At 43.5% G+C, this 22,992-nt stretch overlaps 1 protein-coding gene across 1 annotated transcript in view; it reads right to left on the bottom strand.

The window, feature by feature from the left end:
- Nucleotides 1-3,313: 3,313 nt before the first annotated feature.
- Nucleotides 3,314-22,992, bottom strand: part of HIP1 (huntingtin interacting protein 1) — a 375,550-nt gene continuing 355,871 nt past the window's right edge. Inside the window, exons 29-31 of the mRNA XM_069226771.1 lie at nt 9,146-9,207; nt 7,359-7,467; nt 3,314-6,456 (exon numbers count right to left, since the gene is read on the bottom strand). Coding sequence (XP_069082872.1) covers nt 6,446-6,456; nt 7,359-7,467; nt 9,146-9,207 — 182 coding nt within the window. The 3' untranslated portion in view covers nt 3,314-6,445. The remainder of the gene's footprint in view (nt 6,457-7,358; nt 7,468-9,145; nt 9,208-22,992) is intronic.

Genomic DNA, 22,992 nt, shown 5'->3' with positions numbered 1-22,992 from the left:
ATCTTCTGTGCAGTGTTTCCACTAGGCTTTTGATGGTGTAGGTTCCACTCTGGCGGTGTACTGTGTCATGATATGGTGGGCGGTACTTTGTCTCCCGACTTGCTGTTGATGGCGATCGCTGGCGTGCGTAGTGTTAACGCCCTGGAGGATGGTGTGGTACATTGGCTGTCTATGGGAGTTCTCACCGCCATAGTCAGAATTTGGCGGTAATTACCGCCGGCCTGTTGGCGGTATTTCCACCACTTTATCGCTCACCGCCAAAGTCATGATGAGGGCCTAGATGTCTTAAATGTAGTGAAGTAGAGGAGGGTAGTGTGGCGTACAGCGGCGTATTGTAGACTGTAGTGCCAGGAAGTGGAGTGCTGTAGGGTGGCGTAAAGTGTGTTAAGAGTGGAGTGGCATAGCGTGGAGTGGAGTGTTGTAGAGTGGCATAGAGTGGCGTGGAGTGGCGTAGATTGGAATGTTGTATAGTGTCATGGAGGAGCGGCAAAGGGTGGAGTGGAGAGGCATAGCATGGAGTGGCAGAGCAGAGTGAGGTGACAGTGTAGAGAAAAGTGGTTTAGAGTGAAGTGGAGCAGAATGGAGTGGCATGGCATAGAGTGGTCTGGAGTAGATTGGCATAGAGCAGAGTGGGTTAGAGTAGAGTGGTGTAAAGTGAATTAGCGTAGAGTGTAGGGGCCTAGAGTATCGTGGCGAAGAGTGGCGTGTAGTGGCACTGTGTGGAATGGAGTGGCATAGAGTGGAGTGGCGTAAAGTGGAGTCACTTAAAGTGGAGTGGAGTACCGTAGCGTGGTGTAGAGTGCACAAATCCACTCTATGCCAATGCACTCTATGGCATAGTGTGCAGTGGTATAGAGTTCAGCGGTGTCACATGCAGCAATGTAGAGTAGAGTGATGTAGAATGGCCTAGAGTACAGTGTTGTAGACTGGAGTGGCACAGAGCTGAGCAGAATGGAGTGGGATAGAGTTTAGTGGTGTAGAGTGCAGTGGTGTACAGTAGATTGGTGCAGGGGAGGGTGAAATGGAGTGCAGTGGCCTTAATTAGAGTGGTGCAGGGTAGAGTGGTGTAGAGTGTACTGGCGAAGAGTGGCGTAGAATGCTGCACAGTGGCAAAGCATACAGTGGAGCAGAGTAGAGTGCAGTGGCATAGAGTAGAGTGGCATAAAGCTCAGTACTGTAGAGTGTAATGGTGTAGAGTAGAATTGAGTACAATGAAGTGGCATAGCGTTCAGTGGCATAGATTAAAGTGCCACAGAGTCGAGCAAATTAATGGGACAGATTAATGTAGAGTGCAGTGACGCAGAGTGTAGTGACAGTGCAGTGGTGCAGAGTGCATAGAGTGCAGTGGCAGAGAGTGCAGTGGTTTAGGGTAAAATGACAGAGTGCAGTGGAGTAGTATGGAGTGGCATACAGTAGAATTCAATGGTGCAGAGTAGATCTAAGGGGTGTAGAATGCAGTGGCATAGAGTGGGGAGGGTGTATTGGCGTAGAGTGCAGTATTGTAGAGTAGAGTGGCATAAATTGGAGTGGTGCAGATAAGAGTTTAGAGATGTAGAGTGGTGCACAGAAGACTGGTGTTGCGTAGAGTGGAGTTGCATAAAGTGGAGTATGCATGGTGTGTTAGTGCACCGATAGTACAGATAACACATTTTCAATTGTGATGACCATCACATTTCCACAGCCATACATTTGTACTAATAAAACTATACAGAGCACAAACAATGAGTGCAAACAACATCACCTAGTGTATTGATTTGTTTTGATCATATTAAAATATTTGTTTCCACCACGCTTCAAAATTACTAAAAAACATGCTTCATCTTTGATTTCCTAATTCAGATATATTCTGAAATAGCTGCACAGTAAATTTAGAGACGTCTAAATTTTGTTGTGTACTAGAGAAAAACCACAACCCCAGCAAGGTTGTCACATAATTCCTTTCACTTTGAAGTCAGAAAAAGAAAAGTAAACACCAAGCTCCCTTGGAAGACAGTCTGACATTGACTTCTGTCCTTGAACGTGCAGCAAATGTGGCAAGAGAAGAACAAAACTTACAGGTCTGTTTACAGACATCGAGCACTGAGAGTCTACAGTAAACAGGATATAGCTCCACAGGAGGGATTAACTCAAACTGGACAGCCTAAAACAAATAAAGCTAGCAAACAGAAAGCCAGAAAATGTGACTTACAAACCACAAAGCCAATGATCTAAGCAATGGGCAGGCTGCATTCCCAGGGAAGCTTTCAGAATGTTCACAAGAAAAGTATTTTTGCAACCAGACAGCTGAGCTGTCTGGTAGGCTTCGACCTAAAGAACTGACATTACTGGTGCTTTGTATTATAACGCTTCTTCTCTTATACTGGATTCTAACAGAACTAAGAATGGACTTGTGAGGTGCGCTGGTGTCCTGCCACTCTTATAAAAGTTTTCTGTATCTAATATAGTGACCAAGATGGGTTCTCATTAGGGGTGGGCAGAATTGGAGGAATTTAATAATTCTGCATTACTTTTGTAATGCAGAATAACTAATAAATTCTGCGTCTCTGCCTGCGGAATCCATCTGCGGTGGGAGAGATGGTAGTTCCATTATGTTTAGAAACTACTGCAGATTGAACACTTTTAATCTGCAGTGATTTTTTAACATAGAGGGACAGCTCCCTGTTCTGACCCTGTTTCAAAATCATTGAGTGCACTGCTGTATATACTTCTCAGTGCCCTTAAACACTGTGCAGTGATTACTGCTGAGTATATAAGAGCTCCGAGGGGTATGCACTCTAAATGCATTTGATATTTGGCAGGGCTATTTCTTAGTGCAAAATGCATCCTTGCCATTTTTAGACGCAAGGGTGCATTTTGTGCTAAGAAAATATCTCCAAATGCGCACACTGCCCCATCGCAGAATTCCGCGGAATCTCATGGAATTTTAATGAAATCCAATGGAATCAAGTTCTGCCAATTTCACCCGCCCTCTAATTCTCATGAGGACTGTTGAGCAACTAGTAATCAGTTGATTGGGGCATCAGAAGCTTTCGCTTCCTGAGATAATTATTAATGTCCTCTGTGCAGGACCTTTACTCCCGCTATAGAGCTCGGTTTAGGGAGTAGACTGAATGCACGTTCATAACACCCTTCTCAAGCGATTCCACAGTCTAACTCTTGTAACCAGAAACGTGCTGTTGTGTTGTCGAATTTTCTCTTTACCACAAACAGGTTTTCAATGTGACCTGGCCGGCTCCTCAGGTGCAATGCTTTGTAATGTCTACCTTACTAAGTGGGCAACCATGTACACACAGCAATAAAACTCAACAAGAGCACGTGTTGAAATATTTATTTAAAAACTGAAAATACACTTTAAACGTATTGTACAAAGGGGTAAACAAACAGCTTCCCTACAATTAATGGTCATTTTGTTTGGAAAGGTCAATGAGCAAACAGGAAGAGGCTGTCATTCATTTCGTAAACCAAGGACATCAAATACTATGTTAGTTAAAACCCCAAAGGCAGTGAGAATCCTTAAAATGTCGGGGAAATGCCATTTACAATTTCATTGGCATAAAGGATTTACAACCCTCTTTTACAGTTTCTGTCTTTTTCCTTTGTTTTTAAGGCCAGGTGTCTAGTGCCATCACCCTTTCCACTTCTGTTGTAAAATTAAGCTAAAATTCTAAAAATAGGTAATTTGCTTCTTCAGTAAGAAATTTAAATCAGGCGACTGCCTAGTTTACTGAAAAAGAAGGATGATGCTTTGCAAAAGCTAAATACAATTGTGAACACCAAACTTGGAGCATAAAATTAATTGAATACTTTTTTCAAGGCTTCCACAAGGATGTTAACCTATTAAACACAGAAACATGATGGGAGCTGAAGAACAGTTGTTCCCTCAAAGTGCCTGAGATCCCTCTTCTTCCTTTCTCCCTTGAATGTCTTCATCAGTACTGGAGAGCTGCTGTGTCGAAGGATCCAGCTATCTATCCCCACTGTAAACTCCTGAGCTCGCGCCGTAGCTTGCTAAACCATCATCTGTACAAGTCACCAGCTGTTATATGGTCTACATACCGGAGACATGGGGCCCCTTCAACTGCTGAGGAATTATTCACAGTGAAAAAAGTGCTCATTTGCAAAATTTTGGGAAGACGAGGCAGTGCAGTTGTGTCAGGCTATGTCCTCTTGACCACCTTTACTCTGGCCGAAGAGGTCTTTTGCTTGGTGTCTTGTAAATTTCACAATTCCAATTTCCCTCCCTACAGCACCTGATATTATTCAATAAGGCGAGGGGCAAAGGTAAAGAAAAGCGAACAGAAACTTTTGGTATTGCTTACTATCTACTATGTATGAACCTGCATTTATTGGTTGCATGGAGAAGACGCCCACCTCACTCTATAGAAAACCAATTCCTGGTCGCAAAGCATGTTTGTGGTCCCTTCTGTGCTTTTTATGAGATGACAAAACCAGCGATCTGCAACAGGAAGACACAGGCTTTGTGGCCTCATGTCACCATAGTGGCTTTGTGAGAGCTTACATGGGTTGAATTGTTCATGCGCATGTTGCACCAGCTGAAGCGCGGTCCTGGCCCCACTCTTTGTCTTGTTGCACAATGAACCAGTGTGGACATTGTGACACCGAGTATGAGGCGATTTTAAATGCTTTTGATTCGCACGTAAACCTTATTGCTCTGGAGGGTGTTGAATTATGTAACACAGTGTAACTGGTCAGTTAAGGACACAGTGAAGGACTAGTGTGTGAGGGTTAGTTTGGGTTGGAGAAAAATTGACAGCGGTTACTTGGATACTTAACCCACAAGCATGAAATGCCTACATTCGTTCAAAGACAAAATGCAAGTATTAATGCAATTAAGGAAACCTCCTTGCATTGTGCTGAAAATGAGGTCACATTAGCTACGTCCCAGATCTCACTGGCTTCCAAAAGACAAGGTCCCACTGGCCCACACCGAAGATCTCATCTGCACAAAATAAAACACAACCAAGATTTAAACAACCGAAACAGACAAAAAGAATGAGATTCACACCAGCTACGATGGCATCACATCAGAGTTCTCAATAAGCAAACATCTGTGGTCTGGAAATGCCATCACAGACCTACACTTTAAGACTTCAGGCAAGTGAAAAAGTCGGGATTTAGAAGCTAATTCAGTAGTATTGAAATAATTGAATTCTGCAATTCCTTTATCAGATGCTCAATGCTAAAGTCGCAAGCCAATCTTTTTTAGAGAGTGGTCCACAATATTACCAGATAAAAGATCTCCAGTGTAAACAACGATGGAGATTATCATCCATTTCTAATGCTATTCCTGAAATGTAGCAATGTGAACTGCAACAGGTACACCTGGTGACAATATCACCGCTATCCATTTTTGGAGTGGGGTGTCACCAGCTGCGGTTCCGTGACATTAATGCCCATTTCTGCGCTTAGTACTAGATGTGATGTCGTCAACATGCTTTTAAATTGTAATATGATCACCCCCATGTTCTAAACACACTAAAGCACCTAAAGGAGGAAGCGTTGCATGTTCACGCTTGGAAGGAATTGGGAACACCACACACTCAACATCTCTCTTCATGCTGGACCCTAGTGCAAGACTGTACAGCTCTGCTTTGTTTAGGAAAATCTTAAATATGTGGCGAGTATGGATGATGATAAAAAATAGAGAAAATGGTGAAGCAAGGGTGTTCTACAATCACGTCTGATACTGCAGAGAACAGCTGCCTGGGCCCAGTGATCCGTCTTCTCTGAGGACAGCCGCTCGCCACAGCTTGAAAAATCTTTTTGGGATAGTTTGAGGACTTATTTGTCTGGGTCACACTGCACCCCGAATCTTACGATTCACTATTCTCCGGTGGGTCTATCCTTGTAAAGAGATTTAGGGCCAGATGTATCAAGGGTTTTTACCCATTCTGTGTCTATGGGAAATTGTGTTCCAACATATGGCCCATAGTCACATCTGCTATTCCATCTTCTATCCCAGTTGCTGTAGTCGTGGTCTCTGAACTGTTGCTGGGCCCTTATTGTCCCCAAAGGGCACTTGTCAGCAACACTACCAAATACTAAGTAGACACTTGTGCAAAAAGGTAAACAAAGGCCTTAAAACCAAGCATACATATCCTCAAAGTAAAGGAGTGCGGCCGGTTCGAAGAGTTTCCTTTTTCGCGGACTGTAAAGTAAAAAGGCTGGCCTCGCAGTGCAGTGTGGGTAGGCAGGCGGCCAGCCAGTGAGTAGAGCTGCATCCTCTGTGGCCGGTGGGGTGCACGCTACCAGCAGCCACGCGTCCTGATTGTGCTCTGGGGAGATTCCTTGTGAATGTGGAGTACGTGTGCTTGAAGTCGGAATTTGCACCGGGACACTGTTTCCCTCCAGAGAGAGCAGCAAAAGATTGGTATCCTCCGACCAGAGCAGCAGCAATATTTTGAACCTCTGCCTCTCGACAGAACTAGTCCGTATCTGTAAGGGAGGAAGAGACAAACATGTCTTTTTAATGGTTCTTGCACATCGCACTCCCAAAATGGGGTGCAAAATAGATAGTTCTTTTTAAAAAAAAAAAAGTCTTTACTCGTTAGCGAGAGCACTCTTTCGAGAATCCCATTTTATTAGTCTTGCCTACCACTTTGGCAACCAGTAAAAAATTTGAAGAAGGGACAGATTACAGAACCACCGTAAAACAACTGTACACCTCACGAACACTGTCGTCCTTTAGCAGAGCAATTCGACATGGTCCCTGCATATTTTATTCAGCTATTCCGCCGATTAAAAACATTTACTAAACTTACAGAAACAAAACAGCAGTCAATACACCAGTCTCAACAGCTTACAGTGAAATACATTGATATACCATGCAGTATAATTGGTTACTAGGTGTGTAGCAGTATTAGAGTTTTTCCCATTAACCCTGCATAATAAAACCTACGATCCTATCTACAGACATACTGGACTGAGCATAAATGTGAGAAGTTAAAATGTGCAAACTGCCTTCAAACTCGTGTCCACATGACTAATGTGAGATACAAGAGAAGTCAGTCTTGTAAGGCTAGAATGAGGGGAGATGCACAAAAGGAACAATAACATACGGAAACTGGACAGTTTGACAATTCATGTCCTAAGTATAAACAGCCCCAAAGGGTAAATGTTTTAAGCAAGAAAATAATTCTTTGCAAATTGAGGGGGCCAGATTGTTGATGCATGTCTCGCACTGCACCACCAAAATACGACCCAAGTGCATTACAGCAAAAATCAATCCAATGTACATACTCATTTGCCTAATGAACACTTTCTTCCACTTTTCCTCAAATGTGGAGTGATTCTAAATCCACTAAACAATTGTCTAGTGCGTTGTCAAGCACACTCACCATTCCCCCAGCCTTCAGAAACGCCAGCGAGTTCATAATGCTGCTTTCGAAGACCTCCCAGTTTTTGGCGCTCCTTTTGAAGCTCATTCTCTAGCTCCAACACTCGCACCTGCCAAGAAAAGACTTTTGTTGTCATCTTTACACTGAGGGCATTCAAAGCAGCATTTCCTACAAATGATGTCTTCACAGTAACCTTTCCAAGCAGTGTATATAATTCCCCCCATTAGCAACCACTGTGGGGGGAAACCAGCCCATCCTTCACCTGTGCTCCATCACAACTAGCGTCTAACTTTCAATCTGGCCTTCGAAGGTGTACTATGGAGGAACACGGGGGTATTTAAACTCATTCCTGCCTGTGATCAGTGCCACCACATGTAAACCTCAGACCTGGAAAAAGAGTGCTTTCCTTCTTTGGAGTAAATAGAACTCATCCACAGCCTCCTTCTCTCAGCCCTTCCTCCATTGAGGCTTCAAAAGTGTTTTACTTTTATTCCTTCAGTTCTGGGGGTTAATTGTTTGGAAACTTGTTGAACTGCGTGGAGTAGCATTGCGTTTGAGTACCCAGTATCCCTACATCTGAGGTTCCTAGAATCCATGAATCGAGCTTGTATCGGTTAGCCACTGCGCCTCTGCAGAAAGCCATTTGCTGGATGGGAAGCCTCTTCTCTGTTGCCACACACCCTTATTTACTCGTGATCATTTACTCGTTCAATGTGCACATTTTGTTCTGGTGCCTGTACATTTTTTGTTTCAACCTCCTTAAAACTAAATGTTGCTGCTGCACTAGATGATTGGTTCTCTGTCTAGTATTTGCTGTAGCTGGACTATTGTGTTTACTGTTATCTATTATATAGGCCCCCGCTGCACATTCCGAGTGATCCCCGCTTGTCACCATCCTCATGTGTTGCTGGTGTTATTTAGTAACAGTGACATGCCCGGGATCATTCTGGCTTCAGACCAAATAACATTCACCAGTTCAAATTGTATTGATCTGATCCGTGACTCCCTGATCCAGAAACCGAAACAGGATTCACAGGAAAATGTGATTAGAGAAACCAAGTCTTTCATAAAAGGCAGCACCTTGAGTGTCTCAGGCTTCCTACCTTGGCCCTCAAGGTGGGTGAATAAAGCCCTGACTGAATCAATGTTTTGTGCATCACTCAGAGATGCAGGAGAGTCTGGATATAAATGCTAGTAAGTGACTGTGCTGGGTTGCAGTTCTTGTACTCAAACCTAGACTTTTGGAGGACACATTGCTTTTGTGACCTGTACAGAGAAGACCTGCTGTATAAAGAGAGAGTTGAGGTTGTTCCTGAAAAGAGAGAAGCTATCGCCATCAAGGGAATACCTCTACGTGGAGAAGCTGACTGTACAACATATGTGGAATACACCTCGTAAAAACAAGGCACACCATTATTAATTAAAAGGTGCAATTTCCCCGTTTTCGCCTCAACACACCTTTAAACAGGGGCGCCGGGCACAAACATGCAAAATGTGTCCTATTGTGATGTGTGTTGCCACTTGTCGGTCTGTGGTGTATGGAGAAGTTGTAGTCTTCATGTTTGTCCTAAAGACTGGCAATGCTGGTGAGGCCTGATAGGATTTCTAGAACATATGTTTTAGAACATACGTCAACATAAAAAAAGTTGCATAAATGCGGAATGAAGAAATTGTCACACATTAGGAAACAGAAAAATCATAATGTAGAGCATCCCCATATACTGTGAGGCTCAAAGTTAGACAGCAATAACCCTATGAAGAAAATGAGGCTAAGGGAGAGTCTGTACCTGCGAATCCATTTCCTGTCGCTTGATCTGAGTGAGAGTCATGCTGGAGAAGTCCATTGCATCTATGACAAAAACAGAATCAATATTGGACTAAATAAAACAGAACATACAAGGTTGTACCTGTGTAACATATCAATATACAAGAGAGAATGAACAGCCGAACACAAAATTATTCGCCTTAAATACTGGACACTCAGTTGGCACTGAAGAGGTACCAAAAAGAACAGTGCTGGGGAAGCTCTTCACTTCCTCAGCAGGTAGAGGAAAAAGGGTGAACTTCTCATTCCCCAGCCATTACAACTCACCAAAGTAAAAATGTAAACATCCACGTCCCATCCGCTGTTCAGTACTAAGTTTTAAAAAAACTTTTAAAACTCTGTAGACAGGAGTGTGGGATGGATCTGAATGAGCACAGGGTGGAAGGAGTAGGGTCTTCCCTTGCTTTTCCTTTAAAAAAAATAAAAAAAAACAAGTAGCAGATGGGTAGTGAGTGGTTTGTGTCTGGAGAAAGCAAGAGTGCAGGATTTTCTTTTCCTTCTATTTGAGGGTTTAGGAGAGAGGCTTGAAGACCAGTTGAAGAGGAGTAAAATTATACTTTACATCCATGTCCCCCCAGGTTGAAGCAGGGTGCAGAAGGATTTAGTCAAATTGGTAATTACATTCACCCTGTTCTTTTTGTAGGGTGTGTAATGCTGCAGTATTGGAGATAGGGGAATTCTTCCTTAGCAGCTCTCAGCAGGAGTAGGGAAGGTGGATAGTTCAGGCATAAGCATCTCTTACAAGTCTCTGTGAGTGGAGAAACGCGAAATGATTGGTCATCATAACAGACGGGGCCAAGAAAGGATCTCTCTAGTGTACTTTATCAGGTGCTGCCTATGTTTTAGAGGAGGAACTAAGGAGACCTGTTTAGGGCTTAAGGATTAAAATGAGCAAATTAGGGTGCAGGGTATTCTGGCAGAAGAAAGGCTTCTAACTTTAAAGATGGCAGCAACCAACAAAAAATAGTTACTTAGCTGTAACAATTGTTTTTTCAAATTGAATTCCGTCTATCTTCGCATGCTGTGCATTATAGTACTATTTAGTTTTTGAGTAAGAAAAAGTCTTCAGACTAAATCAAGCTTTAATGTTGGGCACTGAGCATGGGTAAAATCAAAATGACACCCTCTATGACTCTGAGCAGTAAGCCCACAGTGCCCCAGCATGCAATTACCATCAACATTTATTTATTTTTACTTGCAGGTTTATTTCTAGAGCGTGAGTCACAGTGGATTATCTTGGAACACAGGAAAAGCAAGTGAGCCAGAGAGTTGACCTTGAGAAACTGAGGGTCATGACAGAGGTCCTAAGACCCAGAAAGCTCTGCCCCCACAGAGAGGGATAATCACAAATTTCAAATGCCGCAGACCTAGGTCAGTGTCAAGATTAAATGTACCACATGGTTGGTGCAAAACTTGGGTTCTGTTTTGTGGAAGACCATGTGTACAAAGAAAATAGCCTTGAACTGAATGTGCTGCATCACTGGTAGCCAACATGGAGAATGAGATCTAAAGATACATGGTGAAACTTGGAGGCAACACACCAGTCTGACCATGCACATTCTATAGCCTTTGAAGCTTACCAATCAGGGTGGCAGGCAGCCCAAGATTTAAGGCATCCCTATAGGGGACGCGCAGCTAAAACTTCTCCTGCTAACAGCCCGGGGTGGGACTTCATCCCCCAGGCTTCCTGGCCTCCTGCTGACATAAAACAGGAGCGGGACGCGCAGCTAACACTTCCCCTGCTAACAGCCCGGGTTGGGAATTCATCTCCCAGGCTTCCTGGCCTCCTGCTGACATAAAACAGGCGGATGGGCCCGTCTTCGCCCGTCATCACCTGATAGAGGCCGGGCAGGGCGCACCAACTTGGCTGGCGAAGCAAGTAACAAGTAAGAGATAGAGAATTTTTTTTCTTCTAATCTGGGCTGCTAAATACATTTACTTTTATTAATTACCATGGGGAAAAGGAAAGCCGTCGATGCCCCTGTGCCATTGAATGGCCCTACAAAACAAAAAAACGTTTTACCAAATAATTGAGTTCAGTCACTTCTCAAGGACCGAATTCCTTTGATGAAATTGATTTATTGTTTGCGGAAGTAGAGGCTATCCTGAAGAATAATACTCACTCATCCGGGGGTATGTCTATTAAGAGGGATTCTTCTCGAAGTGGGAAAATCCCCAAGATTTTTACTAGAAAGAAGAGGATGCAATTATCAGATTCTACCACAGAGGCTGTTGGAAGGGAGAAACTGCATATCCCAAGGAAAACCGTCACACCTTTATTGCCGGCAATACCTTGCAGTGCCCCTAGCTCTCCATCATGCCAGAGGGGCTCTTCTTCTGAGGGAGTAAGGTCCCTTCCTCTCTCGTTAAGTCCAGTGGTAAGGGTGGTTCCAAATATACTGTGCACTAACCGATTTGATCCAATGACAGAGGAAGGGGACCTACCCACGTGCACATTACAATCTCTGCCTGGAGTTGTCACTGATGATAATACGTTGAGCAATCCTCAGTTTGATTATAAGGGGTTGGAATTATTAGATAACAGAACCAACATGGCTCTTGTTCTACAGAGGGCGGATGAAGAAAAGAGATTGGTTTTATCACTAACAGGATTAATGAAGGAGAAAATGTCATACAAATGTGGTTGTAAATGCCAGCGGGCGGTGGGGAGGCAAGGGGGGATGAAAACCCTGCAACAGCTAAACTAACCATAAATGAGTTCCCCCCTAGGGGGACAGCAAGACCTTCTGCTTGCGAAAAACTGTTTACAATTGGTGCAGAGGGTCATCATCCAGATTCTACAAGTGATCCTACTAGTGATAGGCGGAAGTTCAACAGAGCTTTTAACTTCAGGGATCCTCTGGGAAATCAGATTTGCAGTACTGCTTACCCCAACGCTTCTGAAGATAGGTTAAGGACAAGGGGGAATAATACCTCTAAAGTAGCTGGTAGGGAGGTCGGCCCCCTTGCCCCTACAATCAAACCATTTGAACCTCCCATTAATATCCCTTTACACTATGATGCAAGTGGATCTGCAATAATGGCCCAGGGCCTATGCCTAAAAAGTGGAGATAGCATAATCTACATGGTTGATGTCCCAAAGCTGACACCAGGCTCTGTTGAGAATCATGAATCTTTGATTAACTAGGTAATCCATTGGCTACGCGTCCGACGCAACTGTCTTTCAGTCATTCGTTCGTTCGGATATTCTTGCTGGTGGTCGATGTCACTTGGGACTTATAATGAGGATATGCACATGAAGAAGGCTGGATGCCCAACCCATGGAACTGAGCTAGACAACCATCAGTTAAACATAATGTCTTGGAATCTAGCTGGCCTTGAAAGGAAGTTGACTGACCCAGAGTGGATTACGTATATTAGTAACCAGGACATCTGTCTGTTCCAGGAAACTTGGGCAGAGGATAAAATGTATGTAGATGGGTTCCTTTCATTTAGTATTCCTGCCCAACCACCAGAGAAGGGCCTAGGCCGTGCTAAAGGTGGCTTGCTACTCCTCTTAAATAAGAAGCGGCAATGTGACCATATGACACTAGGGGCCAGATATAGCAAAGGGTTTTACCCATTCTGTGTCTATGGGAAAATGTGTTTGTACATATTGCCCTAGATATCGATTCTGTTCGTTTAATCGGCATGCAAGTCTCCTTTCAGCAGAATTTTAAGATTATTTTTATTAATGTTTATGCCCGGTCTGTACCTCGAGGCTCTGAGTCTCAGACTTTAGTTTTTGTTGTCTGGATTTTTAGATACATTGCATCCCTCGACCTTTTTAATTATAGCAGGTGATCTAAATTGTACCTTTGAACCTTCTGTTCTGCTCAGTGTATTAACAGTTGAAGAGGATACATTTTGGGGAATTTCACAGATAATGAGTACTCTGTATTGTACTCAATCTTGTGTGGCTTCCCAGCTGGCCTCCTTATGCTCAAAGTATGGCCTTAGGGCTTGCAATGGTCGTACACCTTCTGATGTAAACATCGCGCCCACATTTAAACGAGGTATGTCCACAAGTGTTATTATTTTATGGTGGACGTCAGGTTGTGGCCTTTGCTGAGGGACATGAGGGTGGATTTGCGATGTGAGAGTGATCATTACCCCCTGCTTCTTACTCTCTTTGGGGATGCATTTAGGAGAACACTTAATAATCAACACACAGTGGTTACTTCCCCATGTTTGAGTAATAATTACACAAGGGCTGGCTGGTGATGTCTAATCCCTATCTGATAAGTGGGATTTATCAATTTTTTGTAGATAATTTGGCAGCCTACGAAGAGCAGGATGCTAATGATATTCCTATACTCAGTATACATGATAATATGTCTAAGAAATTACAGAACTTCTTTTACAAAAAGGCTGCCTCTAGGCCCCCTGAAGATAACTTGGTTAGTAATGGATGGTTTAATGAAGCCTGAACCAAGGTGAAGTCTGGGTTAAAAACAGCTATCACAACTGGTTCCTTAGGGGCGATTCAACAAGCCAGACGTATTTATAATGAAAATGTCACTTACCCAGTGTACATCTGTTTGTGGCATTAGTCGCTGCAGATTCACATGCTGTGCATAGTCCGCCGTCTGGTGTTGGGTCGGAGTGTTACAAGTTGTTTTTCTTCGAAGAAGTCTTTTCGAGTCACGAGACCGAGGGACTCCTCCCACTTCGGTTCCATTGCGCATGGGCGTCGACTCCATCTTAGATTGTTTTCCCCGCAGAGGGTGAGGTAGGAGTTGTGTATGCTAATAATAGTGCCCATGCAATGGAATAAATACGTATGTACAAAATGAAGGTTTAATGTAATATATTTACAAATGTACAAATGTTCAAGATCTACTTCTAAACGGCTACAGGCTCCCGGGGAGGAGGGTGGGCGCATGTGAATCTGCAGCGACTAATGCCACGAACAGATGTACACTGGGTAAGTGACATTTTCAGTTTGGTGGCATGTGTAGCTGCAGATACACATGCTGTGCATAGACTAGTAAGCAGTTATCTCCCCAAAAGCGGTGGTTCAGCCTGTAGGAGTGGAAGTAGTTTGAAATAAAGTTCTTAGTACGGCTTGACCTACTGTGGCCTGTTGTGCAGATAACACATCTACACAGTAGTGTTTAGTAAATGTATGAGGCGTAGACCATGTTGCTGCCTTACATATTTCGGTCATTGGAATATTTCCTAGAAAGGCCATAGTAGCACCTTTCTTTCTGGTTGAGTGTGCCTTTGGTGTAATAGGCAGTTCTCTCTTTGCTTTAAGATAGCAGGTTTGGATGCACTTTACTATCCATCTGGTGATACCTTGTTTTGAAATTGGATTTCCTGTATGAGGTTTTTGGAAGGCAATAAATAGTTGTTTTGTCTTCCTAATTTCTTTTGTCCTGTCAATGTAGTACATTAGCGCTCTCTTGATGTCTAATGTATGTAGTGCTCTTTCAGCTATTGAATCTGGCTGTGGGAAGAACACGGGTAATTCCACTGTTTGGTTTAAGTGGAACGGTGAGATAACCTTTGGTAAGAATTTTGGATTTGTTCTTAGAACGACCTTATTTTTGTGTATTTGAATAAATGGTTCTTGTATGGTAAACGCCTGTATTTCACTTACTCTTCTTAGAGATGTGATGGCAATGAGAAATGCAACTTTCCACGTTAAGTATTGCATTTCACAAGAATGCATGGGTTCGAAAGGTGGACCCATGAGCCTTGTCAAGACAATGTTGAGGTTCCATGAAGGAACAAGTGGTGTCCTTGGTGGTATAATTCTCTTTAGGCCCTCCATAAACGCTTTAATGACAGGTATTCTAAATAGGGAAGTTGAATGAGTAATCTGCAGGTAAGCAGATATTGCTGCAAGATGTATTTTTATGGAAGAGAAAGCTAGATTTGATTTTTGTAAATGTAGTAAATATCCTACTACATCTTTTGGAGATGCATGCAATGGTTGGACTTGATTATTATGGCAGTAACAAACAAATCTTTTCCATTTACTTGCATAGCAGTGTCTAGTAGATGGTCTTCTAACTTGTTTTATGACCTCCATACACTCTTGTGTGAGGTTCCAGTGTCCAAATTCTAGGATTTCAGGAGCCAAATTGCTAGATTCAGCGATGCTGGGTTTGGATGCCTGATCTGTTGTTTGTGTTGTGTTAACAGATCTGGCCTGTTGGGTAGTTTGACATGAGGTACTACTGACAGGTCTAGTAGTGTGGTATACCAAGGTTGTCTTGCCCATGTTGGTGCTATCAGTATGAGTTTGAGTTTGTTTTGACTCAATCTGTTTACTAGATATGGAAGGAGATAGAGAGGGGGAAAAGCGTACGCAAATATCCCTGACCAATTCATCCATAGAGCATTGCCTTGAGATTGCCGGTGTGGGTACCTGGATGCGAAGTTTTGGCATTTTGCGTTTTCTTTTGTTGCAAATAGATCTATTTGAGGTGTTCCCCAAATTTGGAAGTAAGTGTTCAGGATTTGGGGGTGAATTTCCCATTCGTGGACCTGTTGGTGATCCCGAGAGAGATTGTCTGCTAGCTGGTTCTGGATCCCTGGAATAAACTGTGCTATTAGGCGAATGTGGTTGTGAATTGCCCAATGCCATATTTTTTGTGTTAGGAGACACAACTGTGTCGAGTGTGTTCCCCCCTGTTTGTTTAAATAATACATTGTCGTCATGTTGTCTGTTTTGACAAGAATGTATTTGTGGGTTATCATTGGTTGGAATGCTTTCAACGCTAGAAATACTGCTAACAATTCGAGGTGATTTATGTGAAACTTTCTTTGATGTACGTCCCATTGTCCTTGGATGCTGTGTTGATTGAGGTGTGCTCCCCACCCTGTCATGGAAGCATCTGTTGTTATCACGTATTGTGGCACTGGGTCTTGGAAAGGCCGCCCTTTGTTTAAATTTGTACTGTTCCACCATAGAAGCGAGATGTATGTTTGGCGGTCTATCAACACCAGATCTAGAAGTTGACCCTGTGCATGTGACCATTGTGATGCTAGGCACTGTTGTAAGGGCCGCATGTGCAATCTCGCGTTTGGGACAATGGCTATGCATGAGGACATCATGCCTAGGAGTTTTAATACCATCTTTGCGTGTATCTTTTGTGTTGGATACATAGCTTGTATCACCTAGTGAAAATTTTGAACCCTTTGAGGACTTGGAGTGGCTATCCCTTTAGTTGTGTTGATTGTCGCTCCTAAGTATTGCTGTGTTTGACACGGCAAAAGGTGTGACTTTGCATAGTTGATGGAGAAACCCAGTTTGTAAAGGGTTTGTATAACATAATCTGTGTGGTGTGAACACTTTGTTAGCGAGTTGGTTTTGATTAACCAATCGTCTAGGTACGGGAACACGAGTATTTGCTGCCTCCTGATATGTGCAGCTACTACTGCTAGACATTTTGTAAAGACTCTTGGTGCTGTTGTTATTCCGAATGGCAACACTTTGAATTGGTAATGTATTCCTTTGAATACGAACCTTAGGTATTTCCTGTGCGAGGGATGTATCGGTATATGGAAATACGCGTCTTTTAGATCTAACGTTGTCATGTAGTCTTGCTGTTTCAGTAGTGGTATTACGTCTTGTAACATGACCATGTGAAAGTGGTCTGATTTGATGTAGGTGTTTAGTGTTCTGAGATCTAATATTGGTCTCAGACTTTTGTCCTTTTTCGGTGTTAGAAAGTACAGTGAGTAAACTCCTGTGTTCTTTTGTGTTTTTGGTACTAATTCTATTGCGTCTTTTTGCAGTAATGCTTGAACTTCTACTCCTAGAAGGTCTATATGCTGTTTTGACATATTGTGTGTTTTCGGTGGGACGTTTGGAGGGAGTTGGAGAAATTCTATGCAATAACCATGTTGGATAATTGCTAAGACCCAAGTGTCTGTTGTTATTTCCTCCCATGATTTGTGGAACTGGCTTAGTCTTCCCCCCACTGGTGTTGTGTGAAGGGGTTGTGTGACTTGTGAGTCACTGTTTAGTTTGAGGGGTTTTGGGACCCTGAAACTTTCCCCGGTTTCTTGGGAATTGGCCCCCTCTGTATTGGCCTCGAAAGCCACCCCTTTGATATTGTCCCTGGTAGGCAGGTGGTCTTGTTTGTGAGCTGCTGGCTTCTGTGGCTTGACCTCGAAACCCTACTCTGAAAGTTGTTTTGCGAAATGTGCCAAATGTGCCTCTGCCCTGCGGGGAATAGAGTGCGCCCATGGCTTTGGCTGTGTCAGTGTCCTTCTTTAATTTTTCAATTGCAGTGTCCACTTCTGGGCCAAACAATTGCTGTTCATTGAACGGCATATTGAGCACTGCCTGTTGTATCTCAGGTTTGAAGCCAGAAGTGCGCAGCCATCCGTGCCTCCTTATTGTCACAGCAGTATTTATTGTTCTTGCAGCTGTATCTGCTGCATCCATAGAAGAACGTATTTGGTTGTTGGAGATATTTTGCCCCTCTTCAACCACCTGTTTCGCTCGTTTCTGGAATTCTTTGGGGAGGTGCTCGATGAGATGTTGCATCTCGTCCCAATGGGCCCTGTCGTATCGCGCTAGGAGTGCTTGCGAGTTGGCGATGCGCCATTGATTTGCAGCTTGTGCTGCAACCCGTTTCCCAGCTGCATCAAACTTGCGGCTCTCCTTGTCCGGAGGTGGTGCGTCGCCTGATGTCTGCGAGTTGGCTCTTTTACGAGCTGCTCCTACGACTACTGAATCTGGTGTCAGTTGTGATGTAATAAAAGCAGGGTCTGTGGGCGGTGCCTTGTATTTTTTCTCCACCCTTGGAGTTATTGCTCTGCTTTTAACAGGCTCCTTGAAAATCTGTTTAGCGTGCCTTAGCATTCCCGGGAGCATGGGAAGGCTTTGATAATGGCTGTGGGTGGAGGACAGGGTGTTAAAGAGGAAGTCATCCTCAATAGGCTCCGAATGTAGACATACATTATGAAATTCAGCTGCCCTAGCTACCACCTGTGCATATGCTGTACTGTCCTCAGGTGGTGAGGGTTTAGTGGGGTACGACTCTGGACTATTGTCCGATACTGGAGCATCATAGAGGTCCCATGCTGTCTGATCATCCTGGCTCATGGTGGTATGAGCTGGTGATTGTGTTGGAGTCTGTGCCGGTGATACATGAGTTGACTGTGGTGGAGAGGGCGGTGGAGTTGCCCTCTTTACCACCTTTGCTTGTGGTGGCTTGTCTTGTTGCTGGAAGTCAAGTTTCCTTTTCCTTCTGATTGGGGGAAGAGTGCTGATTTTCCCTGTACCCCTTTGGATAAAGATCCGCTGTTGCGTGTGATCTACCTCTGTAGTTTGTAATTCCTCCTCAAATCTGTGTCTTTTTAGTTGGGAGGACAGTGATTGTTCCTCTGAGTAGGAACTGGTTTTTGGTTCGGTTGCCGGGTGTTTTGGCACCGAAACCGTGTCTTTAGTTGTTTTCGGCTCCGACGAGATCTTTCTCTTTTTCGGTGTTTTGGCCTCTCGGTGTTGACCATCTTCGGTGCCGCTATCTCTGTGCCGAGCAGCTTCGGTGCCGCTGTCTCTGTGTCGAGTAGCTTCGGTGCCGCTATCTCGGTGTCGAGCCTTTTCTGCATCACTCTGTCGGTCCCGAGAGTGTTGCGTGCCTGTGTCTCGACCTGAGTCGGACGACTTCGGCACCAGCTCGCCCTTTTTCGGTGCCGATGGACGGTCACCTACTTTATGGGTTATGCCATGGCCTGTTGGCAGTGGCGTCCCCTGGGCTTTGTCTGTTTTCTCGTGTGATCTTTCTTTCGACGTCTTACTCACGGTTGGTTGCTCGTCGACGTCGAATTCTTCGGAATCCGAATCGCGGATGGAGAAAGTTTCTTCTTCTTCCCCCTCCTCGAACTCTTGTTGTCCTGTCGGCGTGGAAGCCATCTGCAACCTCCTGGCTCTTCGGTCCCTGAGCGTTTTTCTCGACCGAAACGCGCGACAGGCCTCACACGACTCTTCCTTGTGCTCGGGGGACAGGCACAAGTTACAGACCAAATGTTGGTCTGTATAAGGATATTTACTGTGGCATTTAGGACAGAATCGGAACGGGGTCCGTTCCATCAGTCTCGATGTTGCACGCGGTCGGTCCGACCAGGCCCCAACGGGGGATCGAAAATACCCCGAAGGGTTACCGGAGCTCTTTAAGGCTCGGTGTCGATTTGCCCTAACTATCCCGATACCGAACTAAACAATACCGACAAATTTTCCGTTGATTCTGACTAACTTTCCGACCCGAAGCACGGAGCGAAAAGGAACACGTCCGAACCCGATGGCGGAAAAAAAACAATCTAAGATGGAGTCGACGCCCATGCGCAATGGAACCGAAGTGGGAGGAGTCCCTCGGTCTCGTGACTCGAAAAGACTTCTTCGAAGAAAAACAACTTGTAACACTCCGACCCAACACCAGACGGCGGACTATGCACAGCATGTGTATCTGCAGCTACACATGCCACCGAACGGAGTCTATATCGCAAGCAAAAAGGCTATGGGAAGAATCTGGCGGGAATTATTGGATGCTTCAAAATCTAACAATAATATGCTGTTCTGGGAACTGTTGTCTAAAAGGCAAAGAGGGGGCAGGAGTAATATTAAGAACCACATACAACCAGAAAGTTGGGTGGATCATTTCACCCGTCTTTATGCTGTAACTGATAATGTTTCGCTATGCGATCTTCAAGGCTGTGACCATGTTCTACCATTGATGTAAAATGTGAATATTATTCCTGATTTACTAGGGGTGGGTGCCAATACTCCTGAGGATTATATCTTCTTCTCCATGGAGGAAACCCTTGATGCAGTTAATTCACTAAAACCAGGCAAAGCTCCTGGTCTGGATAAGCTTCCGGGAGATCTTTATAGATCAGAGCCAATTATATGGTCCTGGTATATAAATTTGATCTCGAATAAAATCGGCTGCAGGGGCCAAAATTATCCCGGTTTACAAAATGGGCAATGCAAACCTCCCAATCAATTATAGACCTATTAGTCTTATTGACAATTTACAAAAAAACTTTGCTAAACAACTATTAGGGAGGTTGACAAGTTGGGTTCAAGATCATCAGGTCCTTTCTCCACTACAGGTGGGTTTCCACCCAAAAACCAGCACGGTAGATCAGGCTTGTAGGTTGGCCATCTTACATTGGAAATATGTAGCCCTTGCCAAGCAACATTTTCATGTTTTTGTAGACCTACGATCTGCTTTCGATCTGGTCCTAAGAGAAAAATTGTGGAAAGTGCTACATAGATCAGGAACCCCAGTTAATATAATTCAAATGTTAAAGCGGTTGCATGAAAATACATAGTGCGATGGGGTAATCAAGGTGAGCTGACTGAAAAAATTCTAATTCGGAGGGGAGTTAGTCAGGGCTGTGTGTTGGCTCCGATATTATTTACCCTATTTATCAATGAGGTGGTTCAGGCCTTGATGTCCTGTCAGAACGATGCTCCTTCACTGAATGCACAGAAAACTCCTATTCTTCTCTTTGCTGATGATTCCCTTCTCATCTCTAAGACACCGATGGGTCTTCAAACTCTTGTCGACAGATTTAAATTATTTTGCATGGACTATGGGCTGGAGTTGAATATTAGCAAAACCAAATTGATGGTGTTTAATTTTGGACCTTGCAGGAGATGCACCATTAAACTGGATGGAGTTCCTCTAAGCATGGTTAGTTCAACAGATTACCTGGGCGTGAGGTTGACAAGTAAATTACACTGGGAGGACCAGATCAGTAAAAGTGCAGGGCTTTTACAGCATAGAGCAGCACCTATCCTGCGCTTTTATAAAAGCTCAATGACAAAAGCTGCCTCTCCAGCTATCAAGATTTATATGGCAAAGGTGCAGGGAGCAGCTACCTATGGTGCGGAGATATGGGGATTTTCCAATAGCTATAGATTAACTGTGAGTGAAAATAATTTTGCTAGGGTGTTGACCGCGTGCCCCCGCAGCACACCTCTGATCCCAGTGTTTCTTGATTTGGGACTAAACCGAGTAGCTGATTTAATAGCTTTAAGACCCTTGATATATTGGATAAGGATCTGGACTGTCCCCGAATTAGATATATATAAGGCCTCACTTCTTGATTTATTAAAGAGACCAAATGTTGTTACTATTCCTTGGGTTAGACCTGTGTCCAATTGGTTTCGCACTCTGGGAGACCTTTGGGAGAACCCTCATAAAATAGTGAAATCCCACAAAACTGTTCTGAAATCTGGACCCATGGTCCCATGTAAGGAACAATTATATTTGCTGTAAATCTCACGGTTGACTAATCTTTTCATTGATTTTAAGTGGTACCTGCATTATGAACCTTACTTAGATATTATACCAGATTTACTAGGTAAAGGTTTATATGCTTGATTTCGTTTTCGGAGCTTACTGCTGATGTCCCTAACAAGTAGTTGGGGGCCAACTGCTATTTCTGACACATGCCCAGCATGCAGTGGTGCCCCGGAAACACTTGAACATTCTATGTTTTTTTGTCCTGCTTATTTTTCTCCTCAGACAAAATGGATCCGTAAAACTGGTTGAGAAATGGGTTTGAAAAAATTTTGTATAGCAATAGGGGTTCTAAAAAGTTATACCTCTAATGAATTAATTCTTGCAGTTAGTAGGTTTTTAGTGTCAGCATGGCATATACGTAACCGTTTTGTTAATATGATTTTATGTTGATGGACTAGATGGGATTTTAGATGAGTAACTAAGATTTTATGTATTTATTAGTTTCATTGTATAGGTGATGAATTCTTCATTAATCATTTTTAATCTTGAGTTTTAATGTATTATGATGCTTTGATAGTTAATTGACAGAATAAAGCTTGTCTTGTCTTGATAAAAGGCATCCCTATAATCTAGATGCAAAAGAATGCATACATCCACAACCATGGCAAGACTCGACGAAGGGGAAAAAAGCAGAATGTTACATAATAAGCCTAGGTGCAGGAACAATTTCAACACTTTTTTGGGGGAAAGTATGTGAACATCAATGTTCCAAATACCAATCAATCAATCAGGATTGGCCAGAAGAAATATTATACAGATAACATGACTTTGTTTTAAGCAGAAGCATGTTATTACAGTTTTAAAAAGGTAACAGTACTTAACTGCAATGTTTAAATAGGTTTAGACATTGTAGGAAGTTGGCTCTGTATGCACTATTTCAAAGTAAGGAATAGTATGCACAGAGTCCAAGGGTTCCCCTTAGAGGTAAGATAGTGGCAAAAAGAGATAATACTAATGCTCTATTTTGTGGTAGTGTGGTCGAGCAGTAGGCTTATCCAAGGAGTAGTGTTAAGCATTTGTTGTACATACACATAGACAATAAATGAGGTACACACACTCAGAGACAAATCCAGCCAATAGGTTTTTATATAGAAAAATATCTTTTCTTAGTTTATTTTAAGAACCACAGGTTCAAATTCTACATGTAATATCTCATTCGAAAGGTATTGCAGGTAAGTACTTTAGGAACTTCAAATCATCAAAATTGCATGTATACTTTTCAAGTTATTCACAAATAGCTGTTTTAAAAGTGGACACAGTGCAATTTTCACAGTTCCTAGGGGAGGTAAGTATTTGTTAGGTTAACCAGGTAAGTAAGGCACTTACAGGGCTTAGTTCTTGGTCCAAGGTAGTCCACCGTTGGGGGTTCAGAGCAACCCCAAAGTCACCACACCAGCAGCTCAGGGCCGGTCAGGTGCAGAGTTCAAAGTGGTGCCCAAAACACATAGGCTAGAATGGAGAGAAGGGGGTGCCCCGGTTCCGGTCTGCTTGCAGGTAAGTACCCGCGTCTTCGGAGGGCAGACCAGGGGGG

Source organism: Pleurodeles waltl, chromosome 3_2 (genome assembly GCF_031143425.1).
Source record: "Pleurodeles waltl isolate 20211129_DDA chromosome 3_2, aPleWal1.hap1.20221129, whole genome shotgun sequence".
NCBI lineage: Eukaryota > Metazoa > Chordata > Amphibia > Caudata > Salamandridae > Pleurodeles > Pleurodeles waltl.
Note: the sequence above shows the minus strand (reverse complement) of the source record. Positions and strands in the feature narration are given on the sequence as shown.